Raw genomic sequence first — 17,638 nt, forward strand, 5'->3', positions numbered from 1 at the left:
ATTTATTGAACTATAAAAATTTGAACAGATTATTTTGTTCTGAGACCTCGTGCACGAAGAACCTTACGGTTAAAGATTCGCACACCACGGATAGCTTCTAATGTATTGTCCAGGATATTATATGTGTTTTTAGTATTCGATTAAATTAAACGGGGAAGTTTTTTTTTTTCACAAAAAAAACAAAAATATACGATTGTTAGTTAAATGATATATGTATATTGTAGTTGTAAGACTTTAAAAGCTGTTTTATTTTTTCAAACTAAATATGTAGTCAAATTTATAAATCTTAATATAAGTTTTTTTTTTCAATAATCAAATCAAGCTTTCGTAAATAAAAGAGTTAAACAAAATTTACCGCTTTTATAAAATTATGACTTATCAAGTATTAAATTGTTAACATATACACTTATCGTTCTTTTTAATTTCCGTTATGCAAAGTTTTTTTTAAGGATTTTTTATGATATCTCTCCCAGACTAGTAAAGAAATAGCGTTTCTTAAAATATAAAGTTTTAATAACTAACAAGCCAAAAACTTTAATTAATTAAAGTAGGATTTAAAAAACTGTTATTATTTAATTTTAAAATATTTTATTAAAAAACAATTCAATGCCATTTTATATAGAAATTAAAATAAATAGTTTTAACTAATAAACAATTTAATTACTTACTTTTTTTGGTTTTTTCTAGTACCTAATAGGGTTGTCAGAAATTTAGAGTTAAAGAGCACTGAATAAATGTTTGTCTTTTTTAACTTAAAGTATCATGCTTGACTAAATTTGTGACTATTTTCGCATAAGAACCTTTCAACTGTAGTTAAGTGAAAGTTAAACAAATAAAATTTGGCTTGACTCTGAGTTGTATACTTTAAACTAAAATGGCTTTTTTGAATTATACAATCTAATAGACGCTAAGAAAATGTGCCCAATAAATACAAAAAAAAAATTTACTGTGCACATAAACTTTGTTGTGTATTTTTAAAAATAAGACAAGTTATTTTTGGTAATAGCCAAAAATAAAATCAATCTATATTATTGTATGTATAACAGTGAGCTTATATACCAAAAAGTATTTAGTATGTTTAAACTGCTAACTTCAATTTAATATGAAACCTTTTAAAACTTAATAGATGTTTACATGTTATAATGGAATAGAATTACTTTTCTATCCATTCTTGAGTTGCAGATGTTTTTTAGTTTTATAATTAATAGATATTTAAACTTATTTTTAGCTACGTACTGTTTGAACAGTTTATCTAAAAAGTTACAAAATGTAAAAACTTTTTCTTTTTTATTATTTATCATATCACTTAAAATAAATTCAACAAAAATTTTTAACATTAGTACATAATTTTTTGTTTTAGAATAGTTCAAAGTATTAAAAATACACATAAGCACATAACTACTAGATTTATTGTGTATTTTTTATACTTTTTTTAATTTTGTAATTTATTGTTTGCACTGATAAAAAACAATAGTATGTGGGCTGAACAAAATTTTTAAAGCTTAAGTTTGATAAGTTTTTTAATTTTATGATTATTTCTGAATTGTTTTACTTAAACAACTTAATGAATAATTGTAAGAACTTAAAATACAATGTAGTATTACAAAATTATAATATGATAATTATAAAACCTAGTGCATAATTTTATTAGTTTAAAAACAAATGTTTATTTTCTATTACTGTTTTAAAAATTTTACTTAGGGCTAGGTAAAGTTTATTTTTCTACAAATAAAATAAGATAGAATTAAACATTTAGTTTTTATATTATATATTTTTTTACTATTGTTTTTTACATCAAGTGTTTTTTGTAAGAAGAAATTTTAATTCAATGCAAGATCAAATTTGTATTTCTTATAAGTATCATAAATAATTTTGAGTAAAATATTTGTTGTTTTTAGCTTTAAGTATTACAATCATGTTGAATTTTTTTTTCACCACTTTAAATTTATGCTTAGTTGTTAAACTCTAATTTTTTTTTTAAAGTTTTTATGGAAAACAGCCTTATAAATTCATTAAAAGTTTGAAATTAATTTTGTACCACCAACAATGACTTATTACGTTCAAAATTGTGCTTATTTAACCTTTCCAACTGCTAGTTTAATTACTTAATGTTTCTAATCCATAATTGTAATGTTAAAAATAAAGACATATAAATATAAATTACAAAGGTATATCAATCACATTGGTAACATAAAGTGTAGAAAATAAGTCTTTAATGATTTAAAGGGTTACCACACACTCAGCCTACCAAGGATAACCTGGGCTAAACTAAAAGTTTTAAAAACTTTAGACTGAGTTTAGTCATTCTTGTTTATTCTGCTTTTTTTTTTTTGAAAATCAGGCTTGCTTGGGTATTTTTCTTAAATCTCAGACATTTTCATTTTTACTTTTTAAACTCAGGTTTTATAAAATTGTTTTGCTATAGTTTAGGTGATTCAGCTTAATTAACACAACTTTTTTATAATTCTTTCTTTATTTTATTTTTTAATGTTCTCATTAAACCAGTCTATTTTATGATCATTTAGCCTGGCCTTTTGCCTAAAAAAGCTGAGATTCTAGATGAAGTTTATTAATAATAAACATATTAAAAATATAAAAGCCCTTTTTGCAATACTGCTTTACTTATTTTAGATTTAATATATGTTCTGCAATATCCAATGTATCAGAAATAATTATTATTTAAACAAAAAATATAACACCAGTTGACTAACTTAAAACTTTATTTTAAGTTGTTTGCTTAAATGACTTAAATCACAAGTTTTAGTTAAAAAAAGTTTGAAATATAGACAGGGTTGCCAAAACCTTGGAAACCTGGAATTTGAAAATTTAGGCTAAAATACCTGGAAAAACCTGGAATTTGAGAAATTTTGAAAACAAAAACGTGAAAAAACTTGTAATTTTGAATAGAAACCTGGAAAAATCTGGAACTTTTATCAGTCTTAACATGTTAAGTAGTAAAATTTTGATTTGAAACAAAAAAATTATCATATACATAAAGTTATTTTGTCATCATCAAAATTTTTTTATTAAAAAAAACATATTTGAAGTAGCTTTACAGTATCTTTTCACAGTTTTTATACTATTTAACACAGTTTCTTACCTTAAACTTAACTTATAACTTAAAATAGACCCTAAAATGTGTACTTTTGAAAAACAGGAGGAATTTTTAAAACCTGGAGAAAATTTGTCAAAAAAATTTCAGTGTTTCTACAAACTCAAAATACTCAGGAAGCTAAGAATAACTTAAGGTGTTTAGAAGTTTAAATTGCTTAGGACAGCTCAGGATAACGCAGAATATTTTTATTTTCTTTAAATTCAGTTTGACTCTGAGTAGTTTAGCTTTATTAAAATAAAAACGCAGGGTAGTTTAAAGGTTAAAAAAAATCATGATAGTTTTAAGATTTTTTGAAATTTTAAGACAATTTTTTTGAATAAGACTTGGTCTTTTTATTCGCAGTATTTTGTTACTTTATAACTTATTTTTTTAGAAAGTTGATTTTTTATAATTAAAAAATAATAATTCAAGGAGTCCCTGGCAGGGTTAACAAAAAATACAGAATCCTGCAAAAACCTGAAATTTAATATTTTAGGCCACAAAAAACTAGAAAAACTTGAAATTTGGAGATTTTGCAAAAAAAAGCCTGAAAAACCAGAAGTTTTAAGTAAGTATTACATGAAAGTAATGATATTTTGACAATAAAAAATCTATCATCTAGATAGATATATAAGTTTGTCTGTTATAAAAAAGTATTGACAATAAATTTAAAGTAGTTTTATAGTATTTTTTAAATGTTGTTATACTATTTAACACAGTTTTTTACCTTAAACTTTATTTTGTGATAGAAATAAACCCCAAAACTTATAGTCTAGAACATTTGGAAGAAATTTCTCAAAAAAATTTGGCAACTATGTCACTGTAAAAGTTTTTGTGCATAGTTTACAGTTTAACTTTTTCTTCCTTTTTTAAATTAATTTTAAGATAAAAAAGGCTTTTCAAAGATTTAATTGTTTGGTTAAAGTTAATTGTATGATATAAAAAAATTGGGTTATAAACATAAAAAAAAAACTGTGTAAGTGTATTCATTTATTTTCAGTGTAACTCTAAAATTTTCAGTGTATATCCCTAACAAATTTATTCAAAGTTTTAAATTTAACCTTTAGTTCTATCATAATTCACCTAAACAACAAACAGTTATTATATTTTACTAATTAAATTAAGTTAAAAATTTAAATAATATTAAAATGAACATACATCAAGTTTAAGTCAATCAAAATAAAAACATATTTTAAGTAGTATAACTATAGTCATGAGATTTTAGTAATTTTTTGTTTGCTAAACTTATTTTAAAATTTTATACTAATTTATATTTATTTTTAAATGTTTTATCTAAAAAGTATCTAGCTCAGATCCAAGCACGAAATAAAAACATATCATTCTTTTAAAAAGAGCCAAGTAGAATTAATTGTCATCAAGAAAAGGCATCATGCAAAGTAAAAATAATGTATATTTAACTTAGCTATTAATATGAATTATGCTTTTTATGCTATAGTATTTTAATCTGTCCAGTTTCCATAATATAAATTTTAATACTTGCATACATACACCAGGGTTTTCAAAAAATCTAAAAACCTGGAATCTGAGAAATTTTGAAAAAAAAACCTGGAATTTTAAACAATTTTAACATGTTTAAGAATAAAATTTTGATTGACACAAAAATTCTATCAAAAATACTAAAATTTTTTGTCATCATCAAAAATATGTTTTATTAAAAAACCCATTTAAAGTATCTTTACAGTATAAGTTAATGTTTATATACTATATGACACAGTTTCTTACCTTACACTTAACTTTTAACTAAAAATATACCCAAAAATGTATACTTTTAAAAATCTGGAGAAAATTTAGAAAATCTGGAGAAATTAGCCAAAAACATTTGTCAACCCTGATACATGTTTAAAATGATTTTGAATAGTACAAACCTAATCAAGCGAATCGGTCCAGTTTTATGAGAGACACTAAACTATACCTTAAATCAGTGGTAGTCAAGCTAAAAAAAATCTGTGTACCCCAAATCGCAAAATAAAAACATATGTACAGCCCTAAGATTAAGTTTTCTGAAATTTTTCCACAATATCTATTCCGAGTTTCAAAACTACTTTTAAAAACGCATAAGAGATTTATTTTTTGTTCTTTTTTATCAACTCCAGAATACCTAGTGTAAGTTTAAAGTTATGGCATTCTGGCTCTCCCTTTTACGGCTTGTTGCCCCCTAAATTTTCCCATAATGTCTAGTACAAGACTCAAAACTACCATTAAAAACACCTAAGACCTTTATTTTTTTTTTTTTTTGCTCTTCTTCCGAAATTCAAAATATCTAGTGTGTAAGTTTTAAGTTTTAGGATTATTTTTCATGCACACTAGAAGTTTCGTGCACACTAAAATAAAGCTTATGCACACTAGTAGGCATCAGTGCACACTTTGACGACCACTGCCTTACATTACAAGTTAGATGTATTGTGACGAAAATACATGTTAAGTTTTTTTTGCTTAATTGTAAAACATTAAAAAACCTAAAGTTAAAAGCGTCAAAAAAGCTGATTGTGATTCTTTAGTTTATTGTTATTTATGATTTATCTTTAATAAGATATTTCAGGATAAGCATAAAAACAGTTTTTTACTTAAAACAATTTTCATGATAATTTTTGGATATTTTCATGAGTATGGGATACTAACAAATTCTAAAATAATCGCTGGCTGCTGTAATAACTGTTGTTGTTGATAATTATGCATTTCTTTATATTTTAACTTTGTCTGAACAAATTTAAATAAATAAAAAAATACTGAAAACATTTAGATACAAAAAATAAATTTTAATAACTTAATCCATTTAGCAATTTTAAAATGTTTGTTTTTGTACCAAACTTTGTTTTTTTGAGTATTTCATTAATGAAAACATTAAAGAACTTACTTAGTTAGGTTAAACTGTTAGTAAAATTAGTTTGTACTATATAGATACAATTTATACCTTACTGCCACAATGTATTTTGATAATTTTTACCCTATTTTTTAGAATGCAACGTTTTTTGAAGTTTATCTGAGTTTGAATAAACTTATGTTTTAATAAATAGGTAATTAGATAACATATACAAAAGATAAAAGTTTGTGCTTTTTAGCAAAATAATAATAAATTAATTTAGTTAAACTGCTTAAAGATTGCATATTTAACGTAATTGTAAGTAAAAATATTTTTACAGAAACATTTGTTAAAAACTATGAAGACTAACTTAGAACCAAACCATCATTACGTTGCAAGTTGTTTTCTTGACCATTACTACAATGTTTTGCGTAAAAGCCCAGATTATTTGTACAGGTAAACAATATTACTTATATAATTTAAAATTTGTACTACATATCTACTAATTAGAAAACTTCAATTGTAAATTATAATTTATAATGTTAGCATTCAGTTTGAATAAAAAGAATTTCACTAAAATTTATCTCAAATAAATTTTTTTAAATATTTTTCTAACAGGTTTTACGGAAAAGACTCTCAATACAGCCATGGAACGAACGAGACAGTAGGAGTAAATGTAAGTTACTTTAATTCAATTAATATTTAGAATTAAGATTGTTACGGATACTTAGTTTCTTATAAACATTTAATGTAATAATATTCGTATAAAATATATGCTGAATATTGACTGGAGTATTATTCATCTCTAGAATAATACTTAACAATTTGCAATTCTCGACTTCTGTATATATAGGAAACAATAAGAAAATTTATCACTATACATTTAATAATTTTTTTTAATTGTTAGGTAACAAAAACAAAGTCACTGCTTATTAACTCTGTCAGTAAGCATATATGTGAATTTAAAAAAACATAGCTTTTATTTTAGAATTTAATTATGATACTTTCTGTGAATAAAAATTAACCCAATTGCTACAAGAATTAGCTTATTCTACTGTAACCGTCATCAACAATAATATTGATTGGTTGGGTTTTGTTAGGTTAATGCTGCTCTTAAATAATATTACTAATAACGGTTGTTTTAAGTTTTACAGACGTTCAGATTGAACGCCAGATAAATCTAATATACTAGTACCTTCTACAAAAATAATATTATCAAACTGGTTATTGGTACACATGATTTATATATAGAAAAAAAAAAACAAACATACCGTAAAGTAAGTGAAAGAAATCAAAGTGCTAAAAGAAAATTATCGACAACTGCTTTAACACCTTTGTAGGCACGTTAACTAAGTACTAAACTCTCTGTTGAATATACATTAACATCGCCAAGAATTAGACTCGATAGTGTAATTTTCCTGTCCTCGTTTAATGACAAAACGCCCTCCTTAAAAAATCTTCATTTGCTTTGTGGGCTCGTCTCTGCGTCGTTGTGCGTGTCTCCCTGCGTCTCACGTCTGCAAGACACATTTAAAACTCTTTCTCCCAAAATTACTTTTTGCTTCTTTTTTCTAACATTTTTTTTTCAGTACGAATCGTCACGTCACATAAAGCTTTAAAATTCTTCCAATTTATCTCTTTGTAATGATTTAACAAAACGAAACGGTAAATGTAATGACTGGTTCGTTACGTTCTTATTACCAGGGTTGCTAAAAGCGGAATTTCTAACCAAAATCACTGAAAATTCTAGAGACTTAATGTTTTGTTAAGGTACAAAAATTTATCATGTATAATTTTTTTTTGTATTATTTAGAACTTTATTGTTTTCAAACACATTTTAAATAGCATTAGTATATCTAACACATTTTAAATAGCATTAGTATATCTTTTCAATATTTTGATACTATATTAAACAGGTTTTTTACCTTAAGCTTAATTTTATATTAAAAACGGACAAAAACGTTTACTTTCCAAAGCTAAAGATTTTCGAAAAGCCTTTGAAAGGCTGTTACTAATAAGTTTACTAAACAATATTGATCTACTTGATCAAGGATTCAGCCACATTTTCTCAACATCCGGATTCTAATTTGAAAAATAGATTTGGATCCGCCTTGAACTTTTTTTCAAAAATAGATCCAGACCCGATTTCGGCCGGAATCTACATAAAATCCGGTCTGAACCAAATTTAATTAATTAAAATAAGCATTGTTTTATTTTTAGAAACAAAACGTCTATATTAAAAATTAAAGCAACTACATTGAATTTATAACAAAAGGTTTAAAAATACGAAATTACACTAGTTATAACTAGTTAGGACTTATGCGAATTGTAACTGACAAATGCTGGCAAAATAAAAAAATAAACTTACTTTAGATATTTTGGGAGTTAAGTTGATTACAGTGAAGAGTAAAAAAAAGTCTTTAGTGTAATTGATGACAGATTTTAAACTTCATTAGATAATCTGGAATCTAGAATTTAAAACTTACTACATAGACTTCAGGGTTACAATAAGTTACAGTTAAGCGTAAAAATATGTGTAATGACTGGTTTCCTGTTTCCTGTGAACCCCATGAAAAAAAGAAAAGAAAAAAGAAAAAAAATTCTTAAAGTATCATTAAAAACGTTGTTTATTGACTTTGTTTTGCTTATTTGATAAACTTTGAATAATGAATGTTGAATTTATAACACTGAAAGATAAAAAAGTTTCCTTTTCAAAAATGCTCTTTTTGCCGAGCTGAAATAGATTTTAAATAAAATTTCAATTGTGACGTCATATTAGGTAAAAGTTATAAAGTAGCATTTTCTATCTAGGAAACTTTTTACTATGATGCTCTTAGTTCCCACTAAAAATTGTTAATTAGTGTAAATAACTTTTAATACAGTATTGTTTTTGAACTAGTAAGTACAATTTTACTTAAAAATGTCCAATATAATCACTAAAAATTTTATTTTACATATTTGGTTGTATATAATAATGTTGTGTGAAGTGTTTGTACTTCAAAATATTATACTTTTTGTTTATGTGTCAACCAACTGGGTTTAAACCGTGAAAAGTTCAATTTATAGAGTTTTCAAAATTATCTTTAGACCTGCCAATTTATTCTTTTATCATTTATTGCTATTTTAATATTTTTTTATTTAAGTTGTTTAATTTTTGTATATGTGTTAGCCACAAACTTTGTTCTTGATTTTTTGAAATTTTCAACTCAGAGAGATTTCAAAATCATTATTAGAATTCCTACACCATCAGGCTAACATTTAATTATAATTTAAAGATTTTTTAATTATGTTGGAAAAGTCTAAACATTTTTTGGTAATTACCTAGGATGATGTCGACCAATATCAAGCTGAAATTATATTGTGTTTAATATCTTTTTGAACCATGATTTTAGGCTTGTAGGCATGTATGTTTGATCTAAAATTATACTTCGTTTTAAACAAGCTATATAAATACATAGTTATAATTAAATTCATTTGTTATAAACTAAAATACTTAATTGATTTTATTTTACAGTATAGCATATAAGTTATGTATCATTTGCTTTGTTTTAAAATAAAAAGAAGTTAAATATTTAAGTTTTATTAGTCTATAATAAATTAGTTTTATTTATGTTTTTATAAAATATAAGTTTTAAGCCTATAATTATGGTAAAAATCAACATTGAATATAATATAAATTCAGCTTGATATTGGTGCGACATCATACTAGGTAATTAATCATTTTTTTTAGTAAAATTTAAATATTTGTCGTTTAAATTACTTAAAAAAAAAATTTATTATAAATATGATTTTTCCGTCTCTTTTAGTTTTAATTTATCTTAATTTAGTACAGTATAATAAATAAAAGTATATAATATTTTCCCATTACTACTTATATGTTTTTTCTTATTTCTAAGCAGAAAAAAGCATTTTAAACAAACACTTTTTCGGTTAAATATTGCGTACTTAACTGGCAGTGCATACCTAAGAAATGCGTACTTAAGTGGGAAATTAAGAAATAAAAAAAATTGTGAACCCCCTTTGAAAAAAGTCTAGACACGCCCCTGGTGTATACTATTAAAAAATTGATAAAATGCTCAGTTATTTTTCTTCACATCCCAACTGTTTTAATTCATTAACTTAAATTTTAATTTCTCAAAAGTTTATATATAATTGAAAATTCCGGAAAAATGTACAAATGTTCTGTTTACTTCTGCATATAATATAACAGTTGATGTATATTCTTTTATAACTTCTATAACTAAAAAAGTGAATGTAATGGCATTGCTGCTTAATAAAGTGTAGGTGCAGCAACTTAATGATAGCTGTTATAACACAATGTGCCTTTTTAATATAAATTGTAAAACCTTTTTGGAGAGGTCGGCAGCCTTTTTAATCTAAGTAAACAAATTTCTTCGTAAGTCTCGGTAAAAGGCAAAAGTTTTTAAGGAGTGTTTTTAAAATTTTACAGGAAAAATTGTAAACAAGAACTAATTTGTAATGAAACTTTCATAAGTAAGTACATAGTAAGTAAGTACTTATGTTTACTGAAAAACAAATAAATAAGCATTGTTGTAAACTGCTATTACGAAAAGCTTATACTTGCATTATAATTCGTATAAAATAATTAGCATGATTTTGTGATTAAAAGTTAACATTTGACACGCAGGCCATAGTTTGCAACTACCTTTAATGGTGCATATTACAATTTAAGTAGGTGTAAACTTAGCTTTCTAAATGATTTAATTAACCAGGTTTACATATTATGAGCCTAGTCTTGACAAACCAAAAACAAATGTTGGAACCTGCTTTATTTAAGAAAGCTTTATTTATAAACAATTTTTTTTTTAACAAATATGTCCATAAATCTTTAGCTAAATATCATATATGCCTTAGCTTTACCAAATTCAACTTGTAATGTAGCTATGACATTATTAAGTTTTTCCGGCTTATTAAAAGTTGATCGACCTTTTTCTTGCATCTGTGCACTTCTACCACTAAAAATATGACTAACTAACGTTCGGTAGTTAAAATAGTTGCTAATTATTTGTAACGGCTAAATTTAAAATATATTGTATATTAAACTATCAAACGTTTAGATAGTTTTTCGTTAAATTATCCGTGGTTCTTATGAGGTATATGGCCGGCTAGCATATGTTTGAGGTTATACTAAGATTGATAAGCAAAAACTGTTCCAATTTACCTTTAACAACGTAGTTTTATAAAGTAATTACAAAGTTACTAGTACAAGTTAGTAGAATGAACAACCTACAAATTTCTCGTTTTTATAACTTTTTAACTAAAGATAAATAATCTAAAAAGATACTGTTTTCTTTTTAAGATTTTCTTTAGAAGAAGCAACTATTTATTGCACAAAAAACTTACATTGAAGTAATTAGTTTTAAACTATTTTACAGCGTATTTAGTTTTATTAAGAAGATCTTTAGCATCACATACTCACATTAACAACAAAAACATCAGCAAAAGTCTTCAGAGCCTAAACCTTAATTTTTGTATGCCGTGAGACAAGCTCGAGTTTAGCATAAGGTTTGATCATACCAATCTGAGATCAAATTGGTATAAGGAAAGAGGATCAAGTCTAATGATTACACTGTCTTTATATTTTTTAATTAAGCTTAACATTTTAGGCTATCAAAGTGGAAATAGAAAAGGAAAGCTACAACAATGTTGAGGGCTACTTCAAGCAAAGTGATGTGAAACTTAACGACGGACACATTACTGTTAAAGTGGTTGGCGACATCTCAAACAACATGGGACCCTCAAAGCAGTTTACTCAGACTTTTGTTCTAAAGAGGCAAGGCAAGAACAATTCCGTGTACATCTTATCTGACGTTTTCAACTACGCCACTAGTGAACAAACCAAACCAGCCGGTGAGAAAGTAGCAGATCAAGAAACAGCTGAAGCAGTAGAAAAAGAGGCTGATTCCACCGAAGCATCCGAATCGGGAGAAACAGAGGCAACAAAAACTGCTAGACTAGAGAAAGAAGGAGAGCAGATACAGGATAAGAAAGTAAAAGTTACAGAGGCAGTTGAAGGAGATGAAGGCATGCAGAAGGAAAAGGCAGTTGCAATAAATCAAACAACTAAGATTGGTAAAACAGCAGAACAACTCTCTGGTTCAAATAATAATGTGTCGGCTGCCGACAACAAAGAAATTTTTGTCGGTAGGCTGAGGTATTTCGTCAAAAAAGAACAGCTAAAGGAGCACTTCTGTAAGTATGGAGAAGTCAAGTACGTGAAATTAACTCGTGGTTATAGAAAACCAAACTATGGCTATGTGGGCTTCCAGGATGCTGAATCAGTTAAAAATGTACTTGAAAACTTGGTAAGTCTTTAATAACTGTTGTTTATAGACTTTTATTTATTTGATTCATCATTTTGATATAATTTATTTGATAAGTTCAATTCTTTTAGTTTAACATGTAATTACTATTTAAATTTTCTCAACAAGTTTTAAGTTCAATTATATTATAACAAATACTGTTGTGGTTGTAGTATAAGCTAAATCTTAATGTAAATATTAGTATTTAGTACAAACTAGATTAAATTAAAAATATATATAACTACAGAGTGAAGCTAAGAAACTTGGGGACGATTTAATTAACATTGAAGAAAAGAAACAAAAAATCCCGAGAACGAAAGACCAAAGTTATAAGATGGAAAATAGACGTAAAGTTCCAAAAGCTAACAATAATAAAAATGGTTTAAAACCAAGCGAAAAAAATTCAAAATCAGAACAAGCTAACAAACATATAACTAAGCATAGTTCTAAGAACGCGCCAGCTGCACAACATGATAAAGCTCCAACCAATGTACCAGCTAAACCAGTAAAGATGTCTTATGCAAACATTGTTCAGAAGGAAAGCAAAACTATTAATTTGCCTGTGGAAAAACCTAAAAACGATCCTAAGGTTTGCTTATTTTAATTTGTTAAAAATATTAGAAACTAAAAATGTAGTATTTATATGTTTAAGGTTAAATGTAGTTTATTGTAGTTAAAACGTACTTTTCAACAGCCTTCAAAGCCAGTAGAAACTCCACCACCAGTTGATAAACAAAGTGAAAAAAGCAAGCAAAGCAAAAGTGCAAATCAAAAAAACAACAAAAACGTTGAATACCCTGATGAACAACAACTGTTTGTGGGCAACCTGAAGTATTCTGTGACAGAAGATGACCTGAAGGCTCACTTCGATTATTTTGGAGCTGTCGCTAAAGTCAACATAGTTGTTGCGCGTCATGGCAGTAACAAGCCAAATTACGGTTTTGTGATTTTCGAGGATGCGGAAGCCGTTAATCGTGTTTTTGATGATTTGGTAAGTAATTTATATAATTATACTTTTTGGTTTATGATCTAAGTGTAAATTTGTTAAATGGTTTAACTTAAGTTAAAGCAAAAGTTTTTTTTTGATAATAACCATTTGTAATCAAATAATTTACTTTAAAAAAAATGCAGACTATTTTTTTGTAAAATAAGTATAAAAACTTTTTATAATATTTTAGACTGCAGCTAACCAAATTAGAGGCTTTAGAATAAACATTACGGAAAAGAGCCAGAGCAAAAGGAAACCGAAAGAAAGCAAGTCTCAGAAGAAAAGATATCAGAAGGAGGAACCCACCATAAATCCAGACGGATTCCAAGTTGTTAGGAAGAAGAAGTAGATCAAAATTATTTTTATGGTAGTGTCTAGTAAAAATATATTTTCATAAAACAATAGTTGTTTCTTTATAGATTTAGTTTTCCTGTTGGAATAAATACATGTTTCTTAATTACTCGGTGTATATTGTCTATATGTTGTGTTAAAGTAAACTTAAATTATTTGATACGGTCAAGTTAAATTTAAATCTCTAGAAAAGATTTTGGTCATTGTATTTTCGGTTGTGAAATTACTAAAAAAAGTTGTCTTATTAAAAAAATATTTAGAGTTCCGATTTGAAACGTATAAACAAGTTTTAACTCATAATAACTAAAAGAGTCACTACTTTGTAATAACAAACTCATCGCCATCATGGGGTGTCCATTTAACATGGTACTGTTTTACACCTTTACTGATACGAGTATCTATCTCTTTTCTCTTTGTTTTACAAGACAGAGTTTCAAATTGATCGGTTATAAAAGAATTTATTAAAGTTATTTAACATTAAAGTTTATTACTTATTTACTAAAAAACTTTATGCTTAATTTACAGTTTATCTTTGTAAGTTTATGCTAGGTACACCAGCTAACCTAAACATTAAAAAAAGATAGATATTGTTAATAAGGTATTAATTTTCAGGGTAGAATAAAACTAAATAAGATGCTCATAACTAAAAGTTGAACTTAAATTATATACGATTTAAATCGAGTTATAGTCAACAAATTTAAAAAAATGAGTAAGAAAGACTACCAACAACAAAGTATTTAGGTTATATTTATTCTATTCTCAGTTTTAAGTCTCTCTACAAAAACACATGATTTAATCATATATTTAAATGAGCTTTTAAACTATAGTAAATTAATTGTTGTATTTAATTGATGTAAAATTCTAATTAGTTGATTGTTTTAATAGATTTTTAGCTTTTTAACAATTTCAGCTCTAAATCAGAAGCACGTAGAAAATACTCGAATAAAAAATAATCAGAAGACAATAGTGAACTTATTATGTAGTAGTAGTTTGCAGCATTAGTGCATCAGTCTTCAGTAATGTGTAACATAAGTCTCAAAATTTGTATATACATACTTATTTGAGAAGTTCACATCTAACCATTTAACATACAGTTTTTTTTTTCTTTAAACCCAAAACTTTAAATTTTACTGAATGATTTTTAACTAAATATTAACTTGATGTTAATGCTTTTTTTTATACCTAAAATCTTATATCTAAAACAATAAAGTTTGTTTATTAAAACTTTATTTTGAACATTTTTTTATATATGGGTGTTAATAATATTTTAATCGTGTTTATAGACTAAAACTTATTAATACTATAAACTTAACAATCAGTAGAGTTTAGTATCTATTTGGCTAAATATATTCTAAAAATACAATTTTTAGATTTTTAGTGCTTAACAAAGAAAAAAATATTTAAACATTTTTGTCATTATAAACTGTAATTTTTTTGTTAGGTAAAAAAAGATTGAAGGTGTTTCGATATCGTGAAAACAAACTGTACTTTGAATATATTTATAAAAACTGTATGTATTATTTTACGATAAAGAATGTATAGGCGTTATAAAACAAAAACAATAAGCACTGTTAGACTAATTATTTTAAAAATTTAATTAAACCTTTTTGTAGTTACCTATTTTTCAAGTTTAAATTGTTTCTTTTTGTTATCCCAGAGACAACTTACTTTATCAGTTTCTTAAGTTAGATACATTAATAAAACAAGCAACTGTTCAACCATAATTTTCTTACTAGCAAAGTATACAACTTTTCGATACATAAACTGTAAAAAAAGTTCTAATTTATTCAAGTTTTTTTAGAGCTTCTTTTTTTTTTTATAATATAAAATTCTACACTACAAAAATTAATGGATCGTGTACATAATATATTAACACTTAGTTTATAAATATTCTCGATTTTACTTATTTCTCGCAAAAGCAACTATCTCAGTACAGTAGAACTTTTTACTTGTTAGCAGTGGCGACGCGTGGTTTTTTTTTTGTTACGGGGTGCGAAAAGTATAATCTTTTAAAAAACCCTCTAACTTTAAATTTTTATTTATAGCTATGAAAATTCCACCTTCTTAACTTCCTTGCTCGTTTTTGGTAAACTTCGCTTGTAGCTTCACCCGCTAGCTTATTCTGCTGATTTAGTTGCTTCTCTACGCGTGCGCGTGCTAGCTCGTGTCGCTAACATTATATCTTCACCTTCACTAAGCTGGCATGCTTTAGTTTTCGTTTTGCTGCTACTTGGCCTGCTCCTGTTGCTTCGCTTGCTGGCTTCACACTCTCGCGTGGCCTGCGCGCTTTCTTAAACATTTCGATTTTATCTTTTTTTTAATAGTTTTTTTACAATCAGAACAATTTTAGATTCGTAAACATTTTTTTTATTCACATCATGCCTTTACTTATGCAGCTCCAGCTTTAAGCTATTTAAAAATTCCTTATAAAAAGATTAAAGATTCAGCTGACACAGATTGAGCTCGCAGTATTAACAAAAAGTTTGATTATCAAATATAAGACACTGAAAAAAATAAATAATTATGCTGGAAAATTAACGACGGTCAGTTATAGTTTGGCAGCATTTTTGTATAACTTCATGACTGTATTACTTTCTAAATTTTTAAGCCAATATAAAAAAAAATTTTAAAGCTCTATTCATTAGTTATAAAAAAAAGATATTTTAATTCAGTTTGGACTGGTGCAGTTGAAGCAGCGTCTTTAAAAGCTTAAATCTAAAACAGGATACTTTAGTACTTTTTTTAGGTGGAACAAAAGTTCCAGAGTTCAAACCACGCGTCGCCCTCCAATTACTATTTTAAATAACTGAAGACTTTTTGCTGTAAAGTTATGCCCGCGAGCAGTTTTTTCTAAGAAAATTGTTCCATTACATACTAAAGGTTGCCCACCCTGAACTAAGTACATGGCTATTCAAATTACAACAACTCAAATTTTGAACTCTTATCAAACAAATTAAAGGGTTATATCTCAATAAACTTTTTAAACTAAAACAAAAACTGATCTTAAATGCATTAACTAAAATGGTAAAAAAAATATTATTAAAAGAATAACTAACTTTAACATTTTTAAATCACTAACAAAATTAATATTTCAAAAAATTTGGTTATTTGTTTCAAAAATATCTAAAATGCATTTAAAATTAAAAAAAAGTTTATGAAGGTCAATTTAATCAGCCTAAGATATTCAAACATAAGTTGAAAAAAAATTAATTAATAAAGATAGTTCGTAATAACTAAGAACTGTTAAAATATGGTGGTCAAAATTTTAGAAGCTAACAAACTATTACTATTAAATAAAACAGTTTTAACAATTATCAATATGAGATTTTAACAAAAAGTTACAAATTTACTTAATTTAAAATAGATTTATTTTTATGCAGCCAGAATTTTTTTGAAAAATTTTAAGTTTATTGGAAAACTAGTTTCGGTTAGTTTCGTAACAGTTAACTTTTTAAACTAAACAAATTTTCTCTTAAAACTTATCTTAAACAAAGTACATAAACAGAGTAAAAAAAAATCATTACAACAAAAAAAGTTGCTTCTTTCATTAATAATAATAAATACTAGTCTAATTTTCAATCAAGTTTCTAGCAGTTTAAAACTATATTTTTTGCTTTTAAAGTAGTTACAACATATTTAAAAATATCTAAAACTTCATAACTATTAAAAAAATCATTTATAGATAACCTAAGCTTTAAGTAAAAACTTTCAGCTTATTTAGACTGGAAAATCGTAAAAAAAAAAGTTTTAAAGTTTACCAGTTTTAAAATATTTCTTTTTTTTTATGCAAGGGGTAGTAGATTTAAAATTCTACTAACTTTGATATTTCAGTAACATAAAACTTTTCTTAGTTTTTAAATGTATCAGCAAGGGCGACGCGTGGTAAGGACCATCGAAGCAGTTACTTTTAATATCAATAAAAAATTATAAAAAGTATCTATTTTATCTTTACTTAAGCTTTGAATTCCCTGTCATTTTTGTCCAATTTAGTATGTTTTGTGTTCAAAATATTCGTGTAAATTATTCGTAATGATGGACATATGCGGAAAAAAACACAAATT

General features: G+C 25.9%; 1 protein-coding gene across 1 annotated transcript; it reads left to right on the forward strand.

Annotated features, from left to right (window-relative positions):
- Positions 1-6,273: 6,273 nt before the first annotated feature.
- LOC145836505 (uncharacterized) lies at positions 6,274-13,575 on the forward strand. Its single transcript, XM_082944301.1, has 7 exons — positions 6,274-6,371; positions 6,534-6,591; positions 11,543-12,241; positions 12,486-12,585; positions 12,652-12,827; positions 12,933-13,229; positions 13,417-13,575. The coding sequence occupies exons 1-7, from the start codon at positions 6,274-6,276 to the stop codon at positions 13,573-13,575; spliced, it is 1,587 nt and encodes a 528-aa protein (XP_082800427.1).
- The last annotated feature ends 4,063 nt before the right edge of the window (positions 13,576-17,638 follow it).

The sequence above is a fragment of the Thalia democratica genome, chromosome 5 (assembly GCF_965202585.1).
Source record: "Thalia democratica chromosome 5, ktThaDemo2.hap1.1, whole genome shotgun sequence".
Classification (NCBI taxonomy): Eukaryota; Metazoa; Chordata; class Thaliacea; order Salpida; family Salpidae; genus Thalia; species Thalia democratica.